This window comes from Gobius niger, assembly GCF_951799975.1.
Source record: "Gobius niger genome assembly, chromosome: 10".
NCBI classification, from domain to species: Eukaryota; Metazoa; Chordata; class Actinopteri; order Gobiiformes; family Gobiidae; genus Gobius; species Gobius niger.
Genome location: NC_136861.1, coordinates 25,273,233 through 25,296,973, shown reverse-complemented (window position 1 = coordinate 25,296,973; position 23,741 = coordinate 25,273,233). Strand labels below are relative to the sequence as shown.

General features: G+C 42.2%; 1 protein-coding gene across 6 annotated transcripts in view; it reads right to left on the bottom strand.

The window, feature by feature from the left end:
* caskin1 (CASK interacting protein 1) overlaps positions 1 to 23,741 on the bottom strand; it is a 60,340-nt gene that overhangs the window by 20,903 nt on the left and 15,696 nt on the right. For all 6 annotated transcript variants that reach the window (XM_079565192.1, XM_079565193.1, XM_079565195.1 and 3 more), the window contains exon 2: positions 3,121 to 3,172. In XM_079565192.1, the coding sequence (XP_079421318.1) occupies positions 3,121 to 3,172 (52 nt within the window). The remainder of the gene's footprint in view (positions 1 to 3,120; positions 3,173 to 23,741) is intronic.

Sequence of the window (23,741 nt, the reverse complement as noted above, 5' to 3'; positions counted from 1 at the left end):
TCACAACTTTCAGTTAGCTTCTTACCCCCCGCCTAAGCTGAGGCATTGTCTCCAGTTTGGTTTAACCTAAATCTAAATCTGTTGCTTTAACATCACTTTTTTTGGTTTCTTTTTTATGCTTTATCGTCACGTTTTTGGCACTTTTATGATGCTCTTTTGTGGTATTTTTGTTGTCACTTTGTGATTGTTGCTTTTCTGGCCCGTTTTTGTCGTTCTTTTGACACTTTTTATGTTGTTGTGTTTTCATCCTTTTTTTGTGTCGCCATTTTGACACTTTTTTTAAAAGAAGCTTTTAGATTTGGGTAAAGCCAAACTGGAGAGAATATGCTCAGTTCAGGTAGGGGTTGAGAGATTAGTAACCAGGGACTACGGATGGAAACGAGCGATTTAGCTATAATCTGGTGCAGTACATCTCTGTCTCTGTGAGCTTAATGTCTTTGTACATTGTCCCTTTAATAAAGATTAAAGTAATTATCTTATTATCAGCAGCCAATTTAATGAATCCTTGTGTTAGAACATGATTTATGGAGCAATGAGAATTTAGATCTATTTATGTCGTGCTGTAGTCCAACTGAATTTGTATTTGGTTGTAAGCCATATATTATACCATATACATATACATAGATTGTTAATTAATTCCACTACAAAATAAAACAAAGAAATATAGTATAAACTCATCACCCAGTAAAGTACCTGCTAAATATCTCATAACTGTCAGCAATGTGTCATAATCCATTAGTCCATGCCGGTGGTGAGAGCCTCTTGCTGCTCCTCCTGCCCAGGGTTAAACCGGGATACTGTTACAGCACGCTGCACTGGCACACTGCCGCTCATGGGGGTGTACAGTATGAGGGGGGCGGGGGAGGGAAGCCCAAGCTTTATCCAAGTTGTAAAAGCTGCTATGCAATATTAATAGGCCTTTCTCTGCTCCTCAAGCACAAATCTGTGTCCGCCATTACCGTCACACGAAATGATGTGAAGCTTATGGAGATTTGTATTATATTTCATTACAGTGACTTTATTATTATTAATTAAAACATTTTCCACCCACTCTGTTTTATTTTAATTAAGCACTTTTTAACATGAGCAGCTGCTATATTTCAGTTGCAAATTCTTTACTAATCAAAGCAATGGGCAATTTGGCCATTGTGTGTAAGATAGAGATAAAACATCAAATATTCACCAATATATTGTAATAAATGATTCAATTGAAGCTAATGAACAAAGTTAGAATGAGAAAAGAGCGGTCTTTTCACATTGGTCAGTGCATTCAAAATAAACAGGTCAATGGACTAAGGACATTGTTAAGGTTTACAATAAAGCTTAGGAAAAGAGGGTTTGGGCTAGGTTTATCTAACGTAATAACATTATTATTTGGCAGTATGAAAACAAATCTGTCAAACAACTACACATAGCTGGATCTTTCATACCCATTACAATGTTTTTATTTGTTGTTGTTTTTAAACTACATCCCCATAACGAGACAGTTTAGACACTGCCAAAACCTTGTTTCACCTCATTGTAAACTCACGGAGAGTCTGTGTGCTGTCAGATTCTTTTGTTCACAAATAAACAAAAATGAGAGCGTGTAAATTGTAGATTGTTAGAGTTCGAGCAGTATAAATATACGCACATAACCAGGTACAAGGCTACTACAGTGATCAGTGAAAGTACCTGCACACTTACTCCAATAAAACTGAATTTCTTCAGGCAAAATTTCAATCCAGCAAAGAGACTGAAGTGTATGATGTGAACTGGATCTTAGCATGACCTGAGGAGGATCCTCTTGGATCGAAACGTCTGAATAAATGCATTTTTATTGGAGTGTGCCGCAGTTTCACGTTCACATTCACTCAAACTCACTAAAACTGTCACGTGAACAACATCAACTCTCCTGCTAGCTAACAATCAATGAAAATGCTTTATAAGTATATATATATAAGTATATTAGAAGATACTGGTGTGGAGAGGAAGTAGGATGGGTTTTGTTTTTATATAATAAAATAATAAACAGCATATTTTTCCAAACATAAACATACTGTATGGATGAGGCTTAATGTTAATTGTCATTCGACAGCAGCAGTGGTGTCTTTGTGCATGAGAGTAAGTGCTTTCTTATTATCTGCATATATTATAACTGCAGAGCTTTCCTCGTGTCTCTGAAGACTTCCCCTGTCAGCTTCATAAAGAGGACTTTCTAAGTGCTTTGTTCTTATATAGGCTTCTTCAGCTCCAGTGTTTAAGTACTGTATTAAACCACACTGCTTCTATACCTGACACTGCTATACTAGGCTGGCAACAGCTTTATAATCACCAAGTGTCAAACTTTTGGACATTTAAGCATTTTCATGTGTAATGAATAGAGGTTGATATAGCCTATTGAACACCACCACTGAAACCTCAAAGTGTGTTCACATTGATACCTTGGATTTAGATTGGACCCACGGATTTGACAAAATAAATAATAAGGTGTGGCCAGTGCTGTCCACCAATAAAATGTCTTGTTTTGTTTTGGTTTATGCAAAAGCAGCTGACTGTCTCTCCACGGTACGCGCTTTTGCATTAACAAATCTGCTGCTGAACGTTCATTTTGTGGGTAAATGTATCGCATTTGCCAAGTGGATTAAATGAATGCTAAATGAAAACACTTGTGCAGACTCATTAGCCAAGTGTGCTCATTATAGCATCCGGACAGTTATGTATTCTGAAGCAGGGGCCAGACAGAGGCAGAGATCCCAGCATCTGCCAAAGCAGCGTTTAGTACATGCACCAGCAGTAAACAGCTCATTAGATTTCACTCTTTAGTCCTATTTAATGGGCAGCACTGCAATACCCAGATTAGTGGGGAAATAGTTTTATTCAGCACAATAGTGTTTGACTTTAGTTTAATCCACTGAAGAGATGGGAATGCGCACAGTCTGAAACCCGGCGAGTCAAATGATTCAAAGCACTCGTTTTAATATGATACAACTTTCACAAGGATGCAACAAATTTCAGGTCAAAGCAAGTTTGTTTCTGGATGTATTGAAGGTGGAATGAAGTGAGCAGTGTGGCCGACTGGTGGACAAGTGAGAAAAGCCTGGTATTAAAACATAGGCTGCAAAAAGACGAGGGACTCACCCATCTGTGTCCTGGAAGTTGACATTGACTTTCTTTGTAGAACCCAGGAGCTCTGGAAGACAAAAGAAAGACGGCATTCATTGATTTATTCAGCCAATAAAGAAGCGTTAGACCACGTGGACCTTTATATTCCATCAATATCGTTGATAACAAACAGGCCTTTGTGTGTCGGATGTAAATGAAGTAGTTCATGCTGAGTCATATTTGATTTTTTAGCTTCCTCTGGCGATAACTTGAGTCATCATTCCTCAACGGCCTGGAAACTGCTTCTCAATAAAATTCAAAAAAAGAATTTGATAATTATTCCCAAGAGCAAATTGATTATTATGAACAGAAAAAAAAATAGCAACCAGATTTAGAAAAAAAAAATCCCAGCAATTTTCAGGCAAATATAAAATTGATAAACAAGAGTCACATGTATTTCAGAACATGTTTGTAGAGGTCTAAGTTACTGTTGTACTTCATGTCACTTCAAAATACATAGTATGATTTCTGTGAACTAATGGTTTTGCTTTCCTCCATATTCCACCTATATTTTGAGTTTTCCATCTCATGAGCGGAAGTGAGGAAGAGCAGAGATTTGCAGCGACACACAGAGACTGCAGGAAGCAGGACAGTGGCCCTATTGTACGGCAGACAGCTCCCAGCGCCGCCAGCACACAGACATCGATTTCCTCACAGCTCCGTCCTGCCAGCTAGATACAGAGATCCACTCAGTGTGACACACAGCAGATGCTGCTACAACAACCACTATGAGACCTGTCCATATGCAGACTTAGCTCCACATGTCACAAAACACTGTATGATCTTAGACATCTCTAGTAATGCCAATAGAAGTATAAACACAACTTTAGATTCCCCAGAAATGTTCCAGAATTCTGTAATCTGCATATAGACAGATGTCAACAGGTTAAAGATCATCACTGAGCACCTAAAGTCATAGAAGGTTTTCTTGTGTGCGGCGGATAAGCTTTTAGTGGTCACAAAACTTCCTCTTTTAATTCATACAGTACGTTTATGATGGAGAAACCACATAAACCCTCTGTCCTGAAATCAACCTATCAAGGAGAGGAGCGTTTAATGACGCAAATAACTGACAACTGCAGGAAGCCGGCTGTACAGAATGCATCAGCACAGACTGTTCAGACCACCTCTATAATATGTAGGAAGTGAAGTGTCAATAGAAGTATTAGCATTTCAGTATGTTCACTATATCTTCCAAATATGAGACAAAATTCTCTAGACTGCCACATTTCATTTACAGAAAACTAGATATAAAGTGGATTTGGGGGGATTTAACATCAGAATAGCAGATGTTCGCATACACTGATTTTTTTAACAGTGGAACGATGACCATTTGACCCTGCCACCATTGTCAAGGCGACCAATGATCGGGCATGACCCCGCTTTCAGTTAAGTCTTTTATGGGACAGGAAAGTACAACCACCCAGGGGAGCGGGACCAGAAATCCCCTCTGTAATCTGATGGGACGGGCCTGTGTGAGAAAACTCTTCCACTCCGGACATGTGACGGAGCCAGGTGGAGCTCCTCGGATGATATTTGGGAAATATCTCCTGGGGAAAATGTCCCGTCACGTCACAGAAAACACTTGGGATTTAGGGTGGCACAATATGTCGGTATCATTATATCGCAATATTAGGACTGTATCGCCTGATGCAACATTTTTGCCAACAAAACCTGCACCAAAAGCACATGGTAACAAGTTTAAGTCGTGATTTAACTGACTTGATTCCATTTTAGCCTGGTTTTAGTCCTTATTGTGCATCTTTTAAATCTTTTTTTCTCATCTTTGTTAGCCACTGGACCAAAATATGGGAAACCTGTAATTCCCTCCTTGGAGCGCTTCTGCCTGATCACTTATGTAATCAATAGTGCACATGCGACACGTAGCAGCAACCGTCCAGTCACAACAAACAGTGAAACTAAGAACCACACCCTCAGAACTCTAGGCTCTAGGATACACAAGGCATTCCCATAAGTGCAGACTCGATCCAGAGACTCAATTTCAACTCCATAGCACACTGAGTACTGGAGGATTTCTACTGCTGATTTATGTTTTACTGTGCCAAGAGAAAATACCTCAAGAAACTCTAAAACTAATACCTTACTTATAACTTATTACACTGTGTGCACAATTATTTCACATGCTTTTTGACCATCCTGTTATTTTTCTTCACATAAAGAAGAAAGGCAGTTGGATTGACACGTCCCAGGTGATGGTGATGTTCGTAATGAGAGGAAGTGTGGCCAAAGCAGGTCCACGCTCTGAATCAAGTGTTTTTATCATGCAGCCAGTTTCCCTCACACAAAATGGGAAGGAAAAGACATCTGTCACACATTTTTAAAAGCTGGTCAGAGGGAGAGAGCCAAGAGAGTCTTAAGAAGTGGGTTGACCGGAAAAGATGCAAATTAACAGTCAAAGCCTGAAGAAAAATCAAGTGTGTGGAGCCACCAGGAATCCATTATCTACCTGTGTTGTCATTATTCAGCAGCTATAACTGACCCGAAGTGTCCAGAAGTACAAGGCGTCCAGTGTTCAGAAACATCGCCAGTGTGAGAAAAGTGGAAACTCGACCTCTATTGAACAAGACACATAAGCTTTAGCCTGGGTCAGGGAATATCTCAGGACAAATCTATCAAAGGTTGATAGATCCACTTGAAAACGCAGCCTCTAAAGACTGGTTGTAGGTTTGGGAGTCGAGTTTCAATTCCACTTTCAACTCAAAATGGTCTAACTAACTCATCTTTAATGAGACCCGCCCACCCCAGTGCTCCTCCTCCCTCTTGCAGAATAGACTGCATCAGACCGATAACTACAGTATCAAATATTGTTCACAAATCTGTCCAAATCTGTGTGAGTGCGTACGTCTCCTTTCCCCCTCATGTCAAGATGCTGATTAGACTGTGTTAAAATTGCACAGGCGTGCCTTAGGCTGTCTACAATAAAAGTCACTCTGAAATGCTGAGTTTTGCTTTATTGAAGGGGAAAACCAGTCAGTATCTAGAGTGACCATCATTTGCCTCACATCTCCTTCGCATTGGATGGATTCTCTTGGCAAAGAAGTGCTCACTAACACAAATTTAGACAGATTTGTGAACAATGTTTGAGAGAAATGGGTCTACTTTGTCTATAGAAAAGGTTTAATGTCTTGGAGCTCACCCAATGAAAAATAACAGCAAAAACAAAAGTGTGCTTAAATAATTGCTGAGTGTAGTTTACAGAGAAACGGCACAGCTCATAGATTGTACATTTGCATACGGCCAATGGCAATCCTTAATAATAAAAACTAGAAACCAATGGGGGATGTATTCAATTTAAGGAGTATTTTTGCCAGAGAATGCCACTACCAGAGGGGAACCATAAATAAAACATACCAAGCATAACACTGGCTTCTTGAAATAGATTCATTTTACAGTAGACTATTAACTGCTCACAGCAATCCTTTTAACCTTGTTGCAAAGCGCGAGTAATTATAGCCTAACATTTTTGTGCATGGAATACAGATTGTACAAAGCAACTAAAGGTCTAATTCTCTGTTGACATTTGAAGTTGTTTGCATCATCACCTGCAAAGACCTGATTCCTCTGTATACCTACATAGTATTGATTGCTGTCTGTTATCCTGGCGCACTAAAGGTCAAGGGGCACGGTCAGCTGAAAGGCACCAGTGCGATGTAATGGAGGTGTTTATTGGAAACGGTTAGCTAAAGCCTACTAATAAATCAACATTAGGCAGTCATGGTAAGAGAAAAGGAGTTACTTGAATTCTGTTTTCATGCCATTGGCAAAAAAAGAAAGAAAAAAAGCGGGCTGCCTGTGTCCTCCTGGGAATATAATAAAGAGAACAGTGTCGCTGCTTCTCTTATTATGAGCCGCTTATATAACGTCTATCCTGGGGAGCACGCGAAGATAGTTCTCAGACAAAAGGCGACACAGGAAAGGGGATTGCTCAGTTTTACTAAATGTCACTTCACACACACAGTCTTCCATTCTGTTTTCCCTCCCAGATGTCGTCCTCGTGCTCATAACTGGCGCAGGGCGATGGAAAGTGGACTCGAGCAGACCCCGCTGCCTTGGCCCCGATCGATCTGTCCCCATTTCGCCCCGACTGGCTGCTTCTTCGGCCTCTCCACACACACACACACACACACACACTAACTACATGCTCTACTTTCTCTCCAGGTTGCCCTCTAAGGCAGCCGGCTCGCGCATTTATAGCACTAGCCAAAAATAATAATAAAAAAGGAGGACTTCAAGCTAAATTTCAAGCTAAAACGTTTATTGTCTTGTGAAGCCTCTACGCCCACATCTATAGAGGTGGATGTGACGTCCACTGAGTTATCAAAATGCATAATCTTAATCCTGTCTTTTTAATATTGTTGGACTCCCACACGTGTCCGTCCACTGCGATGACAGACTGTGTGTGTACATGTGGATCCAGCAGGAGGACTTTGGCAAAGCTCTCTCTCGCTCTCACTCCTGTCCTTATATGCCGCCCCTTATAAAGATCTTGGCCCTAGTTCATGACTGGGCAGCGTGTCCTTTTCTGATGACAGTAAAAGATCGGGGCGGTCACTCAGTGTGGAAGGGCCAAGCCAAACAAGCTTTGGGGAAAAGATAAGTGGCCTTTTAAAACTGAGGGATCTTTTCAAAGATAAGGATGATATAAATCCAGATGCCAAGACATGGTTATTTGATTATCATGAACCCGACAGTAAATAAGAAGAGGATAAACAGTCACTTTTGCATAAAAAATGATGCCACTCATGAATTAATGAGTCCATTGTATTACATATTTCTGGCTGATCCTTCTTTTTTCTGTAGTTGCAGATTAGACGTGCACAACGGTTAGGATGAATCTTAGACCATTCCTCTTTACAAATCTGCTGCAGTTCAGCAAGATTCAGGGGGTGTACTCACTTATTCCTCACTGTCCTGTGAATGTTTTCATGTTATGGCCAATAAAAATATGATAAAATTTAAATGTTTTGGTAGTATTAGTTTAAGCAGACACTGTATACCCATTCTTGTGATTTTAATAAAGATCAGACCACATTTCATGACCAAATTAAGCAGAAATGTATGAAACTCTACACTATATACTCACTCACGGTTTAACAGTTTCACAGTTGCACGATGCAGCTTAAATATTGTTTTAGGACTCCCATATCTCAATGTGGTCAGTGGTCACTTTCAGCATGTTTGCATCAGCCAGGTATCCACTGCAGGTATTTGCCCCGTGTTGACCTCTCTGCCTGCTCCTCTGATTTCTAGTCTCAATCCCAAAACAGGTATAGGCCACCATCTGTTCACAGCACAATCCCGATAATAACAGGCTGCACAATTGTGTCTAAACAGCGACAATGAGAGTTTGAAAGTAGGTTGACCGTATTCGACATGCAGCCAAACATGAAAACTGGGTGTTCTGCCAATGCGCTGGTTGCTCCAGGAATAGAGGGGAGCTGGGGATTTGGGCTAATTTCGTCATTTTAGGGTTTGCCGCACATCTGTTGCTATCTCCACGTCCAAGAAGCTTTAAGAAGCAGGTCGAAATGCATCACACAAAACCCATAGTAGAACTCTCAACAGATTAAGAGTAATAGAATGATTTATAGATCTTTCATATTGTGCAAAAACAAACACACAGCTGTCTCCATTGCTCACTGTGAATAAGAGTTTAGGCCATTTGTATGCAGTTACAATTACCTTTAAGGGTCTACAGTACAAAGCAAAGACCTATGTGGAAATATAGAAATAAAGTATAATGGGTTTGTTAAGATAGCAAAACAGATTTAAAAGAGGTACATAGTTGTCCAGAGTGCCGGTGTAAGTGTGGTATAGCTCCTTTACTGAACTCTTGAAGACTCATCCCTGTATGTGCAGCACAACTACACACCAACCCAATTACCTGCGTGCCCCGGCCTATGCTTCGGGGGAAAACACTGACTTGGTTGTGTTGCTGCAAACCTTCGCCTGCAGCTCCTGGATTCACAGAGACGGTTGCTAGGTAACACACATCCTCCTCCTCCGCACCGGGAGAATCTGCTGCACACGACAAATGTGGAGCGCGAGCGCGGGAGAGAGGTGTGTGCACGTGAGCGCGGCGGCGACAGCGTGCATGTGTGACGTGTTTCCACATGAGTTAACGCTAACTGCATCTGCTCCTGTCAAAGACGTTTCCTCCTCAAATCAGCGGCCTGGCTGGGTTTCATCAATGCAGCAGTAAAGCCAGTGCTGCATAGCCGACCAGTACTCAGCACGGACGCTAAAAACAACTCGCTGTCATGCAACTACTTATGTGCATCTTTCCCTTTTGACTTATATGTCTGTAGAAATGTCGGTTTGTCTATAGGCCCATATCGTGTCGATTCTTAAAGGGGTGTGTCCAGATCTTGGAGACTTCAGCAAAATGTCTGAGCCACACTGTCCTGCCTTATATGTAGCAACCTTAACCACGAGACTATCGGCTGTTCACGCTGTCTCATTTTTGTTGCTATTTTGACGATTTTTTCAAGAAGCTTTTATATTCCGGTAAAGTTGAACTGGAGAAAATGTGCTCGGTGCCGGTGAGGGTTAAGAGGTTAAAAACATTTTGTCCACCTCTTTTGATTTATTCATTCAAAATCCTTAAAGCGACTAGATGGAGTTTAAAAATGTAAGTATTTTCCTCATGTTCCAGCCATGTCCTAATGTGTAGAATGAGCCCAGACCTGTTCACCACAACTGCCTCTAAAATCCTGCACTGTCACTCAAAAAGGTGTTAATTTGGGTCCGAAGTGCCGTCATGCACAGTTTAATATAGAACTGCAGCTACGCGTAAGACCTGAGGTGGTAGTAGAGAGCATAAAAATGTCAACATCCATCTAGTCCCTTTAATACATCTATTCTAAAATGTCAATATTACTCTTAGGGAATTATTTAAGTGTTTGCACATGTGCAAAAGTGGATCAGCGGCAGAAATATTATTTTTAGTTCACGCAGCATTCTCTTTAAAGGGGCTGGACACAAGTTGGCCATTTTATACTCACTACTGCCATCTCAGGCCATATGTGTAACTGCACCTTCTATATTAAGCTCGTGCATGACGGCATTTCGGACCGAAGTGACACCTTTTTGAGTGACAGTGCAGGATTTTAGAGGCAGTTGTGGTGAACAGGTCTGGGCTCATTCTACACATTAGAACATGGCTGGAATATGTAGGGGGAGGAAAATACATAATTTTAACATTTTTAAACTCCCTATAGTCCCTTTAAATTATGTGCAACATGCCCACAAATAGCCTGTAAGAGAATAAAATAAAATTGCTATTTATAATAGTGGATTATGCTGTACAGTCGCACTATCTCTGTCGTAGCCTTGTAACAAGCCAAATACTATTTTCAAGCTTGCACTTGCTATTTAGCACCTGTCTTGATAAATGATCCCCTCAGCATCTGACAGTATTTAATTCTGTCTCGAACAATCTGACAATAATGTCTCTATGAACTGGTCTTACAACATCCTTCCCTCCTTTTTTGGAGCTATGCAATATTACACTGGCACATAATATTTATTGATATTATATTATCGATAATGCCTACTGCACTAACTAGCATAACCCAATAACAGTGGGCTGACAGAGCTCTAGTGAGTGAAAGAAAGCAAAGACACAAGAACGCAGATCTATTAAAGAAGATAGAGGCGCAATTAAGATCAACAGTCGTTAGCATATCCCAGTGCGGGAAACAGATAAGCATTCACATTACAAACCAATGAGTCTCGTTCGGCCGGTGTTATGGACAATTCCAGACAAACGCAGCTGAAAACTTCATCACTGTAATTGCACAGAATGATTTGTGTGGCGAGATCTGGGGCCCTCTGTAGACGTATAAACTAATGAGATAATCGAAGCAGACGCATTTGTTTATTAAGAAATGTGCCCGGTCCAAGATACAGTACGCGTGAATCAGGGAAATGTGTCAGAATGCTGCGTCTACAGTCTGGGGCTCAAGCTGGAGGAGGACCAGAGAGTGAGGAGAAGTTCATCCTGAAAGGCTCAGCAGTCAGCAAATACAGTATTATATATGACTTAAATACAGAATCAACTCTTGCAATTAATGGATAAAGGGGAAATAAATCACACATCTAATCGCAGGCTCAATACTCAAATAACAAATGGAATTGACATGTGGAACTGTTTTTGTGCGTGCATTACTCTCAACGCTCCACTGTATTTGCAATCTGGTAAATATAAGGCTTTCCTGTTTGCTACTGTACTGCACATTATTGGCAAAACACAACTTCAGTCCCATGGGGTTTCGTGGGAACCGACATGGTCTATCTATATGCACTTGAAGGTGATTACATTAGAATAGATTACCGCAGACAGGCATGAGATGACCGTGAGTCTTCCTGTCCCTCCCAGCACCCCCAGTGGACACGCTCATTGACTGACAGCTACAGTATGTGAAAGCAGAAAGCCAATAATTGAACTCTGTCAGAACGGAGGTGGGGGTCACGTGACTATCATGCAGCGTGCTAATGTGTACTTGGCATCACTGTAATGTACACAAACTCCACAGATGTGGGCATTGTTCAAAGAGAGGGAGAGGAAACTGCAGCTGAATCCATTGGCTATAAATACATCGTCACATCCTCAGAACTTCACACAGCAGCAGCAGCAGCAGCAGCAGCATCAGGAGCCAGAGACAGTGTTGCTCCTGTGCTGGGGAGACTTCAGAGAGGGGAAAACAGCACGGACTGGTGTGTGTCCAAGATGAAGGGAGTTTTATAACTTATAGATTGGGAGATACCGTTTGATGGGGAATACATTTGCTCCATTCCATTCTCTGCACCAGTATATATATATATATATATATATATATATACACTGCCCAACCTGGCATTATATGCTGTATCATAAGTGTTATTGATAATTAACCAACATCTGGAGTGAAAGTAATTAAAGGAAAATGTCATGATTTTTGACATAGGGCCTCATTTCCTAGTTATCCAGAGTGATGTTGATTTCTGGAGTGGTGCTAGGCGCATGTCTGTGATAACTAGTAGCCTGCATTAAAAACAGTCTGACCCAAGCATAGTGCACCTGAGGCAAATCACTCATAATGCCAGACTACCGATATACATGTTTGTGTTGACAAACACAATATAAATAATTTTTGAAATATAACCATTTTGCATATAAAAGAACTTATATTTGAGCAGCATCAGCTTCCTGGGTGTAAGCTATGCAGTGGTGAAGTGATCTGTTACCGGATCTACAGTAGTTTGTTTACCTGCGACCGGCATTACTACATGTGGAATTCACAAAGGAGGTTTCTACAAATCAGATATGGCAACGTTTGGAGGACTACCCCATGATTTTGAAGAGGTTTTAATTTAGGCTACTAGTTACCATAGACATGCACTAGCCTAGCACCACCAAACTCCTCAAATATAAGGACTGCATGAATTTAAAAAAAAAAAAAAAAACTCCAGAAATAAACAACACTCTGGATAACTAGGAAAGGAGGCCCTATGTCAAAAAATCCTGACATATCCCTTTAAAGGAGGGATATTATGTTAAATTGATTCCTTCATCATAAACATACCTCGAAGTGTGCAGCCAATAGTGGTGCTCACTCTTATATTGGACAAAAATCAGTCTGATGGAAAAGTGTGAAGCTTTCGAAACCATGTGATATTTCTTCTAAAAATACATGTCAGGAAATATGCCATCCAACATGAGAAACCTTACACAGTTTCATTTCTGAAAGTAAAATAATCTGCTTTCCAGTTTGTTGCGTAGCATCCAGCACATGCGATACAACACAGAGGCTACAGCAGCACTAGCATCAATTATTCACAGTCCTGCATCGATCAGTTCGGAGCTGGCTGTTTCAGTGGCAGTGCCAGCAGACACAGCAGGGCTACAGCGGCGTATTTTTAGACTTGACATGAGGTCCTGCTCGGCCAGCTTAGATCTATAATGCAGTACGTATGTATACAGCCCAGTTCCACAAGCTAGTTAGCATTTTGACCTCCATCTTTGGTCTCTGTGGGTGATTGGATGTTGATGTGCCAACTGAGGCTTGGTATGAGACTATTTTCCCAGTGCTACATTTACCTTTATTAAACAACATTATATATAACATTATATTTAAGGGCCTATATCAACTTCAAAATCAAAGTCTTAACCAGGAGTGTTTATTTGTTTGTGTAATCCTGCATATTCAGTCTCCCTCTTACCTCACTCAAACCGCCAGCCCGCACTCTGGTGTGCGTCACAGAGATTTCCATAAAGCTCCTATATGTTAAGGTCCAGACGCTTTCACCAAAGTTTTTCAGATAAAAAAAAAAAAAAAAAACTCTTTCCTCGCCACTACAACAGTAATTTGAAGTCTTTAAAGGAATAGGCCACCTTTTTTACATACTAAGATATGTTCTTAGCTCACTTTAGTCGAGTTAATATATCCCCGTCTGGTCTTTCTCCGTGCGCTCTGTCACGCAAACGGAGCACATACGCAGCCTCTCCCACATGTCACATAGCTCCGAAAAAGCGCACGATAGAAGCTACCAAGCTCTTCCACGTGTTCCCTATTTAAATAAAGTTACGTGAAGTGTTTTCATGCGAAGTATATTTACCCAGAAATGTAGCATGTCGATTTTATAAGCAAATAAAAAGGGGGACTATATTGTGAGGCGTAATGATACGAGGAGCACAGCGTCCGCGTAGTAACTCCTAAAGACTTCCCCCGCTCACTTCCGTCAATAACCTTTAGGAGTTACTGCGCGGACGTTTTACTCCTCGTATCATTACGCCTCACAATATAGTCCCCCTTTTTATTTGCTTATAAAATCGACATGCTACATTTCTGGGTAAATATACTTCGCATGAAAACACTTCACGTAACTTTATTTAAATAGGGAACACGTGGAAGAGCTTGGTAGCTTCTATCGTGAGCTTTTTCGGAGCTATGTGACATGTGGGAGAGGCTGCGTATGTGCTCCGTTTGCGTGACAGAGCGCACGGACAAAGACCAGACGGGGATATATTAACACGTCTAAAGTGAGGTAAGAACATATCTTAGTATGTAAAAACGGTGGCCTATTCCTTTAAGGGGAGGTCGTTGGTAAACTAGTAAACTTGAGGATGGCTGGACAATAATAAGGAAAAGGAAAAATATATTCAATCTTTTCACTGATTTACAACCAATTCCTCTCCACTTCAGGGTCATTGTGTGTAAAAGTGTGTGTAACTGTATGGTGCATGAGTGGATGGAACAGTGAATGAGCAACTGCTGCCGCAATGTCTCAGCTGTGCACACAAACCAGGCGCATCAAACAAGTGTGCAGAGCAGCAGGTAAACAGGAAACAGAGTAATTGAATTGGAGAGAAGAGTCTTTCCAAATGGATCAGCAGGGGGGCGGGACAGGAAGTGCCCATACAGGAAGTGGTTACGGGAGAAAAGGGAAATCGATGCAGGGGAAAGCGTAGTTTATTAGATCATGATGTTGTTAAACAGAGTTGTAAATTGGGCCAACGTGAGGCTAATGTGTGCAGACAGTAACAGCATGGGCCGTTTCTACTGCCGTCAGACTTGGGTTTCTTAAAATAATATGGTAAATGTGGAAATACTAGATTTTAGTGTGTACATAGAATATCTTCTTTTTTTTATTTTTTTTTATAATCTTTGCCATTGAAACTTTAAATAAACACATTTTACACTTTACTCCTAGTGTTGTGATTGTGTTGTTGTCTTACCACCAGCCAATGCTATTTTTTACTACTCCTCACACCGTCGCCATGGTTACAGAAGTGCTCCCACTGAAGCCTGATGAAGCGTAACTCTTCATCCAACATCTCCTCTGCACCAGTGAGAGGGAAGAATGGCACGAGTCTGTACTACGCGAGTAAACCGGAGAGATGAGACAATATATGGGAGGGCACACCAGGGCAGGCGGTGACCTTCAACATCGGAGCAGATCTGAGACGCTCTGGGGGCTGCTGCGAGATTGAGTTTCTCCTCGCTTTAGCTTGCCCTCTACCAGAAGAGCCAAAACACCTAAATCTATAGACTTCTCAAGCCACCTTGTGCTCTGTCTGTTTATAGTCTACAGAGTATTCAAATCTGTAGGCCAACAAATGTGACAGCAAGTAGGTAACCTAAATCACACCGACAAAAAATGTACAGCAATTTTTACCCTGGTTGTAAGTGGGACACTAAACCATGCATTTACAGAAGCATCTTTATGCCCGCGGCCCATAGACAGACTGTCACATCCCATCTGAGCCCAGTGCCCTGCAGAAACTCTAAACTCCCACATTGTGAGCGCACACAAACACATCGTACAGTTAACTCATGCAGACAGACAGACGGCGCAAACACACTCCTGGCAGAGGCAGACGACAGCGGCCATGACACGCCGGCAGGACAGTCGGTCACATGATATGATTATTGGGGTTCATGGCTGTTCAGTGGGACTCCAATCTTATGGATCTGTTCATGTCTAAGAGCTGTTCAAAAGACAGGCTCCTTTTTTAGTGTTTTCGTTTAAGAGGTCAAAACAGCGTGAACATTTTTGTCCTTATCAGAGAGCCAATCACATCGACGGTACATGCCAATTTGTGAAGATTTCTTATCTTTAACAGCCAACATTACTGTTTGTTGATTGTAAAAAAAAGGGGTAGAAAAAGGATGGATGGAGCTACAAGGGGTTTTCGTTTAGCGTTGCTTGGGCCATGTCTGTGTTGACGTCTGAATAATCCACATCTTGCCAGACAATGAACTTACACCGGGACAGTTTTTACTCTCTTCATAAATGAGTTCTATTTGAAGCATTCGCGGTAAAGTGCTGGTCTACATCTCCATTCTGCAGACGATTGTGTGTGAGACTTTCATCTGGCCTCAAAGCTGATTATGCACTGGGTTGTTTTATATGTGCAACATGATTAGGTTCTCAACAGAGCAGCAGTAATGAAGTTAAGTGCTTGACCTGTAGCAACACATGAAGAAGCAGCCGACTCCATGAAGGTGATTCAAAAACACTGGCTTTGAATAGTGCATTGTCTGAAGATTAAACGAAAAGAGCAAAAGGTAAGGTCAGTGCATCTTCATTTCTCTCCACTGACCTCCGACATTTTTTTTTACTGAGCTCACATTTTAAGGAACAGAAGCATTCTCTGCAGATTGTGGGTGCGTCTTGAGGTGCTACCCGAGTGAGGTGATGAAAGTATTGCAGTATTTGTGTGTCAACGTGAAGGTCCTTACACCTTAACTTACATATTTAGCATTGAGATTCCATTTCATTTCAATAACCACTAGGTTTTTTTAAGCCTAAATCCATAGTGTGTCTATTTGTGGTGCTGCCGCTGCTAATGCAACTATAGTTTTTGTTTACTCCACTACAGGGAACAAGTCACTATACTGGGTTGATTTCACTTGCCGTTTCAATTCGATCTCCCCAGACCTCCGTGAACCAGGCTATCACTAAAGCCGTGTTATCCCCGTGTCCTTCTGTAGGGTCTGCACTGCTCAGCATCACCCCTGGGCTCTGACCTCACCCCGCATCCCCCACTGACATGATCTTTAAGGACGAGCAAGAGTCAACTACCGCTGCCGGCTTTTCCCTGGAATAACATCAGCAAAGTGCAGTACAACAACTAGACATTTTGCAAACACTGGCTATATATGCTGAAGAGGGGCTCAGCCAGAGGGTGTGGAGCAATATGAGCTGGATTCATATACCTTCCTCTGTCATGGCCGGTAAATGAAACCAAAACGCAGAGAATTAAATTTAGTGGTGTTTACAGTGCAGCTAAGTTGTTTTGTATTGAGTGGAGTGGATCTCATTAAAGTCAGATTAAGAGGCTCAGGGCCACAGTCAGGAGGAAAAGCTCTCAAATCCAACGGAAACATAATTCAAGAGACAGAAAATACCCCCCCAAAAAAAGAGAGAGAGAGAGAGAAAAACAGGAAATAATAAAGTCAGGTTGTACTGTTTTGTCTTAGCATACGACATGTTAGTATTGCCTATTTTCAGGTCACAGATATCAGATATATGCCAGCTGGTGTAGGTGTCGGTATGTCTCTTGGCTGGACTGGAAATGCCTGGGGATTCCCCTCAAAACAATGACCACTGTCTGTCAGGCAGATGGAAGTCTGAGGGGTGCTTCTACCCATGTGACCCAGCCATGAATAAGTGATTAGGCCACGTTCAAGGGCCATAGAAGGTCTAATAAACTGCTGCTGTGGGGACAATCAACCATACATCAACCTTAAACAAGTGCACTATATATATTTAAGCTTCACTATATCATTACCCAACAGTTGTTTTGCTTAGTCATGAGCAGCCAGCTACAATGTGACTTCTCTGAGAAACACGGACCGCGGGCGCACAGCGATTACTGCTATGACCTCATCGCACAGCCCAGCCATGAGCCCAGCCAGGCGTAAAGTGACTGGGTCCCACTCAGAGAGCATCTAATGACTGTGTTCTTTCAGGAAAACTCCACAGACATGCTCCTTTAATGTATGTCACAAATGCATGCAGACAACATGGGGTTTCCACACCTGCAGGGCATCTGAGCCACATGCTCAGTCATTAGCGAACTCCATCAGCCGCACGTTTGTCATTGAGCAGAAGTGGGCTAAAGTATACGCCGGCGAACAGGAAGTGACCCTTCTAACGCGGTACAAAAACATAGACTTGTGTTCAAAATCACCTACATATGGACAGATGAGAGCAACGTGTCGTCAGGAGCAGGGCCTTGTGTGTTGCTATGATTCGCTTTAATCGACTAAACTGTTTTCCAAAAGGGAGGGTTTGGAGGCAACCTGCTAAACATAAAAGGAAGAGTTTACTGTGGGTGAAAAGTGCATGGGGCATAGGTATTACTTGGATGGGACTCAGATACTTTAACCGTGTGCCAGTGCCAGCTCTCGATGAGACCAGTCAGTGTCCCTGTACAGACTTTAGCAGAACAACAACAAACAACGGTCCAGCCCCCCCGGAGCACCCCTCCCTCCGCCCGGGCACATCCCCCTGTCATCTCCACATTCCTCCCTCGCTGCACTCTGCTATTAAACCATGCGCCATCGCCAGTCTCGCGTTCGAATGTGGAAGGCAGCGTGGGCTACAGCGATTGCAAAAAGGCTATGATTGAGAGCTACTTTTAGACTCAGAAGGGAAGAAAGTGGTTATTAGTTGTTTTCAGATTGCATAATGCGATGATTCCGCACTCTCAGAGGAAAATCCATAAAGAAAAGTTCTCAAAAGGATGATCACTGACACTGATTTGGGTAAAGTCTGTCATTTTGCCTTAGACGCCCATCTATCCCATTTATGCTGGTGTCTTGGTATGCACCCAAAACACTGTTAAAGTGAAGTACTTGGTCCCATGTTGATTTTGTCCTCGATGTGCCCGTCCCAGTCAGAGCTCCACCCCGGCGGGAACTGTCGGGAGAGCGGTCCCCCAGCACGCATCCTCAGTGGGCATGACTGACTCACATAATCCAGCCCTCTTCATATCCACGCCACCTCCAGCCCTCCAGTCAGTCATCCCTCCGCACCGCTCTTCTTCATGTCCTCTTTTTGATCCTGTCTTGCTTATGCAACTCATGAATCACAACAAGAAGGTCACCCGGTTCAGTCCTCGCCACTGCTTTGTGAAGTTTCTCTGTGGCAGACAATTGACACTTCATTTAGTCAGATTCATTTTCACACGATGGAGGAGTAGATCAGCGAATCTACTCTTGTGCACCACAGCGAGAAGGTCCTCAGCCAGATGGGCCTCACTGTGTGGAGTTTGCATGTTCTCCCTGTGTCTGTGTAGGTTTCCTCCGGGTACTCCAGTTTCCCCTACCACTAAAAGCATGTACAATAGGCCACGTGGGGTGTTAACATGCATGTCCCATGTGTGTTCATTTACAGGCACTGTCCCGACCAAATCAACAAATGAATAATAAATAAATGGATACTTGAATAAATAAACAGTAGGGTTTATTTATTGCTGTCAGACTGTACAACACACCACAGTAAAGTAACATGTGCAATAACCTAAACTACGTGCAATAATCTCTGTACCTGTGCCACTTTATCAACCACTGGCACTATGACTGTAAACCTTGCACTGCCAATGCTGACATTTTTCATAAACTGTCTATTTTATTTTTCATTGTTTATACCTTTTGCCTCTAAAGTTTTTGTAGTCATTGTATACAAGATACTCTATTTACTATTTAATAGTTTGCACATTTCCTTTCTATTTTGTACACTCCGAGTGTTTTCTTGAGAGCTAAATGTAATGTAATATATCCATACACAAGAAGCTACATTAAATCGCTCACTGACTGAATGCTAACAAAGACAAAACAGCCCGAAGGTCCATTTTTGATGAGACGGTTATCAAACATCATATGGAGCATCCTTAGTATAGTTCATTCAAATAGTTATTTTTGGACTGCATAAAGTGAAAGCTATATATGACGGTACATTACAAGCCTCCCAAAATAAGAAAAAAAAAGCAAGAGATCAAAGAAAATATATAAAAACAGATCAGAGGTGAACATATTGAGTTTCTCTTCACTCTCACTATGACAGAATCCGTATTGCTGCTATCAGTGTTGCCCCACAGCCCTGCTGCGCTCACACACCCGCTCCTTTATCCTCTTCTGGGATCCTCCTCTTCCTCCTCGCAGTCAGACTCTCACTCCCTTTCCGAGCAACGCGCTGTTATCTCTGGCCTTCAGCTTGAAAAACGCAGCTCACAGGGTTACCCCATCTCTGGCGCACTCGCAAACAAAGTCCGACACAACAGAAGCAGCCGCGCTAACGAGGGCTACAGGGCCGCTTCATGTTGGCCGACACATGTGCAATTAGGAGCGCGCAATCAGGCACACATGCACGGACACGTGAAGATGACGTGGTTATTATGGGCCGGTGATGCCGCGAGGGACCCGTCTCAATATAGATCCTAAAGCAGGCTGCGCTCATTCACTGGGGAGAGAGCATGAATGACCTGGAACTCATGATGAATGGAGACTTTAGTGACAGCGTATTCACGGTCATGCAAAGATTACTTAATAAAGAACGCCGCAGAAAGCACTCATTCGGCAAGACAGGGCTATTCAGTATAGCGGACCGTACACTTGCGGAAGAACGGTCCAAATTGACCTAAAGTAGACAAATCATACAAATGTGTCTTATAAGCCTCCTTTTGAGCAATATAGCATTGATATTTCATGTGCTATGACTTTAAATAATGTCTTTATATGGAAAAAAAAGACTTGATGAGCAAAGACAGCTTGCTCTTAAACCATTCAAGTAACCATTTTTTGCTAACAGCACACAAACCAATCTATGGCGCCATGATAAATGCAGTTTGCAGTTCCTGTGATGGTTTATGGACTGCTGCGCTGTTTCTATTCCCACGGCAAATAAAAACAGATCAAAGCGGTTCAGCAGAAGAACAAGAACAAACCAGAAGGAATAAAGCGAAATCCTACAGGTCGATGTTCTTGACCAAGGAACAATGGTTAACCTCTTAACACCCGCCTTAACCAAGCGCCATTTTTGCTTTACCCAAATCTAAAAGCTTTTTGACAGGAGACTAACAGCGTAATGCCTCATTTGAAAGACCTACAAAACTGATGTAAACGGATATTTTTCCATGCATTGTTGCCATGTTGTCATCGCTTTTTTGCCACTGTTTGTTGCTCCTTTGAGTCTTTTTTGTTGCAATTTTGTCTCTTTTTTCCGCCACTTTTGTGTCTCTTTTTTGTCTCTTTTTGTTGCTCTATTAAGGTTTTTCTCTTGCATTTTTGTTACATTTTTGCCATTTTTCCATTGATTTTTCTGGGATTTTTTCGTCAAATTTTTGTCGCTTTTTGTCTCTTTTTCAATCACTTTTTTGTTGTTTTTTGTCTCTTTTTAGTCACTTTTTGCTGCTCTTTTGAGGTTTTTCTGTTGTATTTTTGTCATATTTTTGCCTTTTTTTCTTTTTTTCGCTTTTTCATCACATTTTGTTGTTTTTTAACTCTTTTTCATCACATGTTTGTCTCTTTTTCGTCACATTTTTGTCTGTTTTTCAATGCTTTTTTTGTCACTTTGTCACTATTTTTCATCCTTACTTTCCTCATTGTTGCTATGTTGATACTTATTTCAAGAAGCTTTTAGATTTGGGTAAAGTTGAACTGGAGACAATGCGCTCGGTAAAAGAAATAAAAAGGGTTAGGATAATAATTAGGCGACATAAAAGAAAGTGTACACTGTATACTCCGCTCTGTCATTGCATCTTTGAGCAAAACACGAGTTATTGTTGTTATTGTTCCAAAATAACTCACCTCAACCTATCCGGACATTACATTTGCATATAACAACATAAACAAGTCTTACAACGGGAAAACAAAACATTAGCTGCTAAGAAGAGGTGAATGTCAGGTTTCTAAGTGAAGTGAGTGCTGGGGGCGCGTGGTGGATGTCTTACAGTTAATAACTCCGCTGCTCCACACACGGGGCTATTTCTGTCTGAGTGCTGCTGCTGGGAAAAGCAGAACACAGCAGGAGAGGTGGAGGGAGAGAAAGAGGGATGAATGAGAGAATAGCAGGCACTCGCTCTGAAAGGTGTTTGACAGCATAAAATAAAATAAAATAAAAAATACATGAAATGCTCTGTAACAGTCTTGTCCCACTGATGTGTTAAAACGATATCACAGGGAGGGGGGTGGGGGGGATAGTCTGGGCAACATTTCATGCCTGTTTTTTTAATAATGTTGTTCAATCATTTAAAAAGACCTGGTTTTGTTTAATCCGTGCAGGTTTGTGCAGTATGATCTCCAAGAGCTCTGTTCCACCAGCATGTACCTTCTCGGTGCTCCCCTGTAGGCCACATTCACCTGAAACTACTACTGGTACAATTACCATACAAGGCCGAAGTGTACATTAGCTTTGATTTAGAACAACAGTAATACTAGACATGAAATTATACAAAACATGCAGTAATAAAGGAGTTGCTACATGTCCATTCCAGGCGCCAGAATGACCAGCTATATTGTTCGAATGTAACTTGTATGCAGTAAAAGTTTCCTGAAAAGGAGTAGGAAGCCGTGATACTACAACCGGAAATCATGTCTCCGCCCTGTATTTGATCAGGATGACATTATAGATGATCACAGAGCCCCCCCCCCCCCCCCCCCCCCCCCCCCCCCCCTCAGCGGGACGTCCAATCAGAAGACAGGGATAGGCTGAGTGAAAGCAGGCAGGTCAGATAGATGTCTCCTGCACACTCACACACAGGACGTCCAGAGAGGAGATAGGGTTACAATCACAGGAAACCTATCCCACAGAGAGAGACCCACTGAACCTCAGCGGTCTGAACGTGGTCCAGCTCACAGCGGGACGGGGCCCGTGTTAGAGCGCTGCTACCGCAAACATCAGCTTATCTGAGCTCAAGTCCACGACCTCCTCACTGCTTCTGGAGGCGTCTGTGGTCTGTGAAGTGCATTGTTGTTCATCAAGAGCTCGCACACTATTAGGGCAGCACGGTATTAAACTTACAATATGCAATACAGTGGTGCAATATTGCGATAACGATATTCAAATTATTATACTTACAAAACTTTTACACATTAAGTTCCGTTCATTGTTTGTTTTTGGCTGAGCCTCACAATGTGTAGATCTCAGTCTAGACTTTAGTGATGTTGTGATATATAGTGGCTTCTTACGATACTGTATATGTATTACATCACCTAATATCGCGATACAGTATTTTTTGCGATATATTGTGCAGCCCTACTATGAATGTTGCAAAAGGTAGACCCTAAATGATGCTCCATCTCACCATGAGAACATGCTTCTCTTAGCAGACAAAATGGTCTTGTCAAAATGAAATGTTGTTCATCTGAAAGTCAAAATTGGAATCATTCAAAAAAAAATCTCTTGACTCAGAGACAGGAACATCATGTACAACACCAATGCCCTGTACAAGAAGGACCAAAGTCGCCTCCACCTTCTGAGGAGACTGAGGTCCTTCGGAGTGAGCAGGCCTCTGCTCAGGACTTTTTATGACTCTGTGGTAGCCTCTGCTCTCCACTACGCTGCCGTGTGCTGGGCCCCGAGCAGCACCGTGTGGGACAAGAACAGACTGAACAAGCTGGTCAGGGGACCAGCTCCATCCTGGGCTGCCCCCTGGACTCTGTGGAGGAGGTGAGGGACAGGAGGGTATTAGCTAAGCTCACCTTCATCATGGACAACACCTCCCACCCACTGCAGGGGACTGTAGAGGAGCTGAGCAGCTCTTTCAGTGGAAGTGCAAGAAGGAGCGCTACCGCAGGGCCTTCATCCCCACTGCTGTCTGACTGTACAACGAGACTCTGCAGTAACATGTGCAATACACACACACACGCACACACACACACACACACAAAGTCCTTGGTAGTGATTGTACATAAGACACCACTATTTTACTATCTAAGAGCTGTATGTAGTAAGTAAATTTCTCCATTCAGATCAATAAAGGCTATCTTATGTTACCGTATCTTACAAATGTGACTTAGCCAGAGGTCTCAATGTGGGATGCTATCTTGCAAGCTACATGCTAATGGCACTAGCATCACTCACAT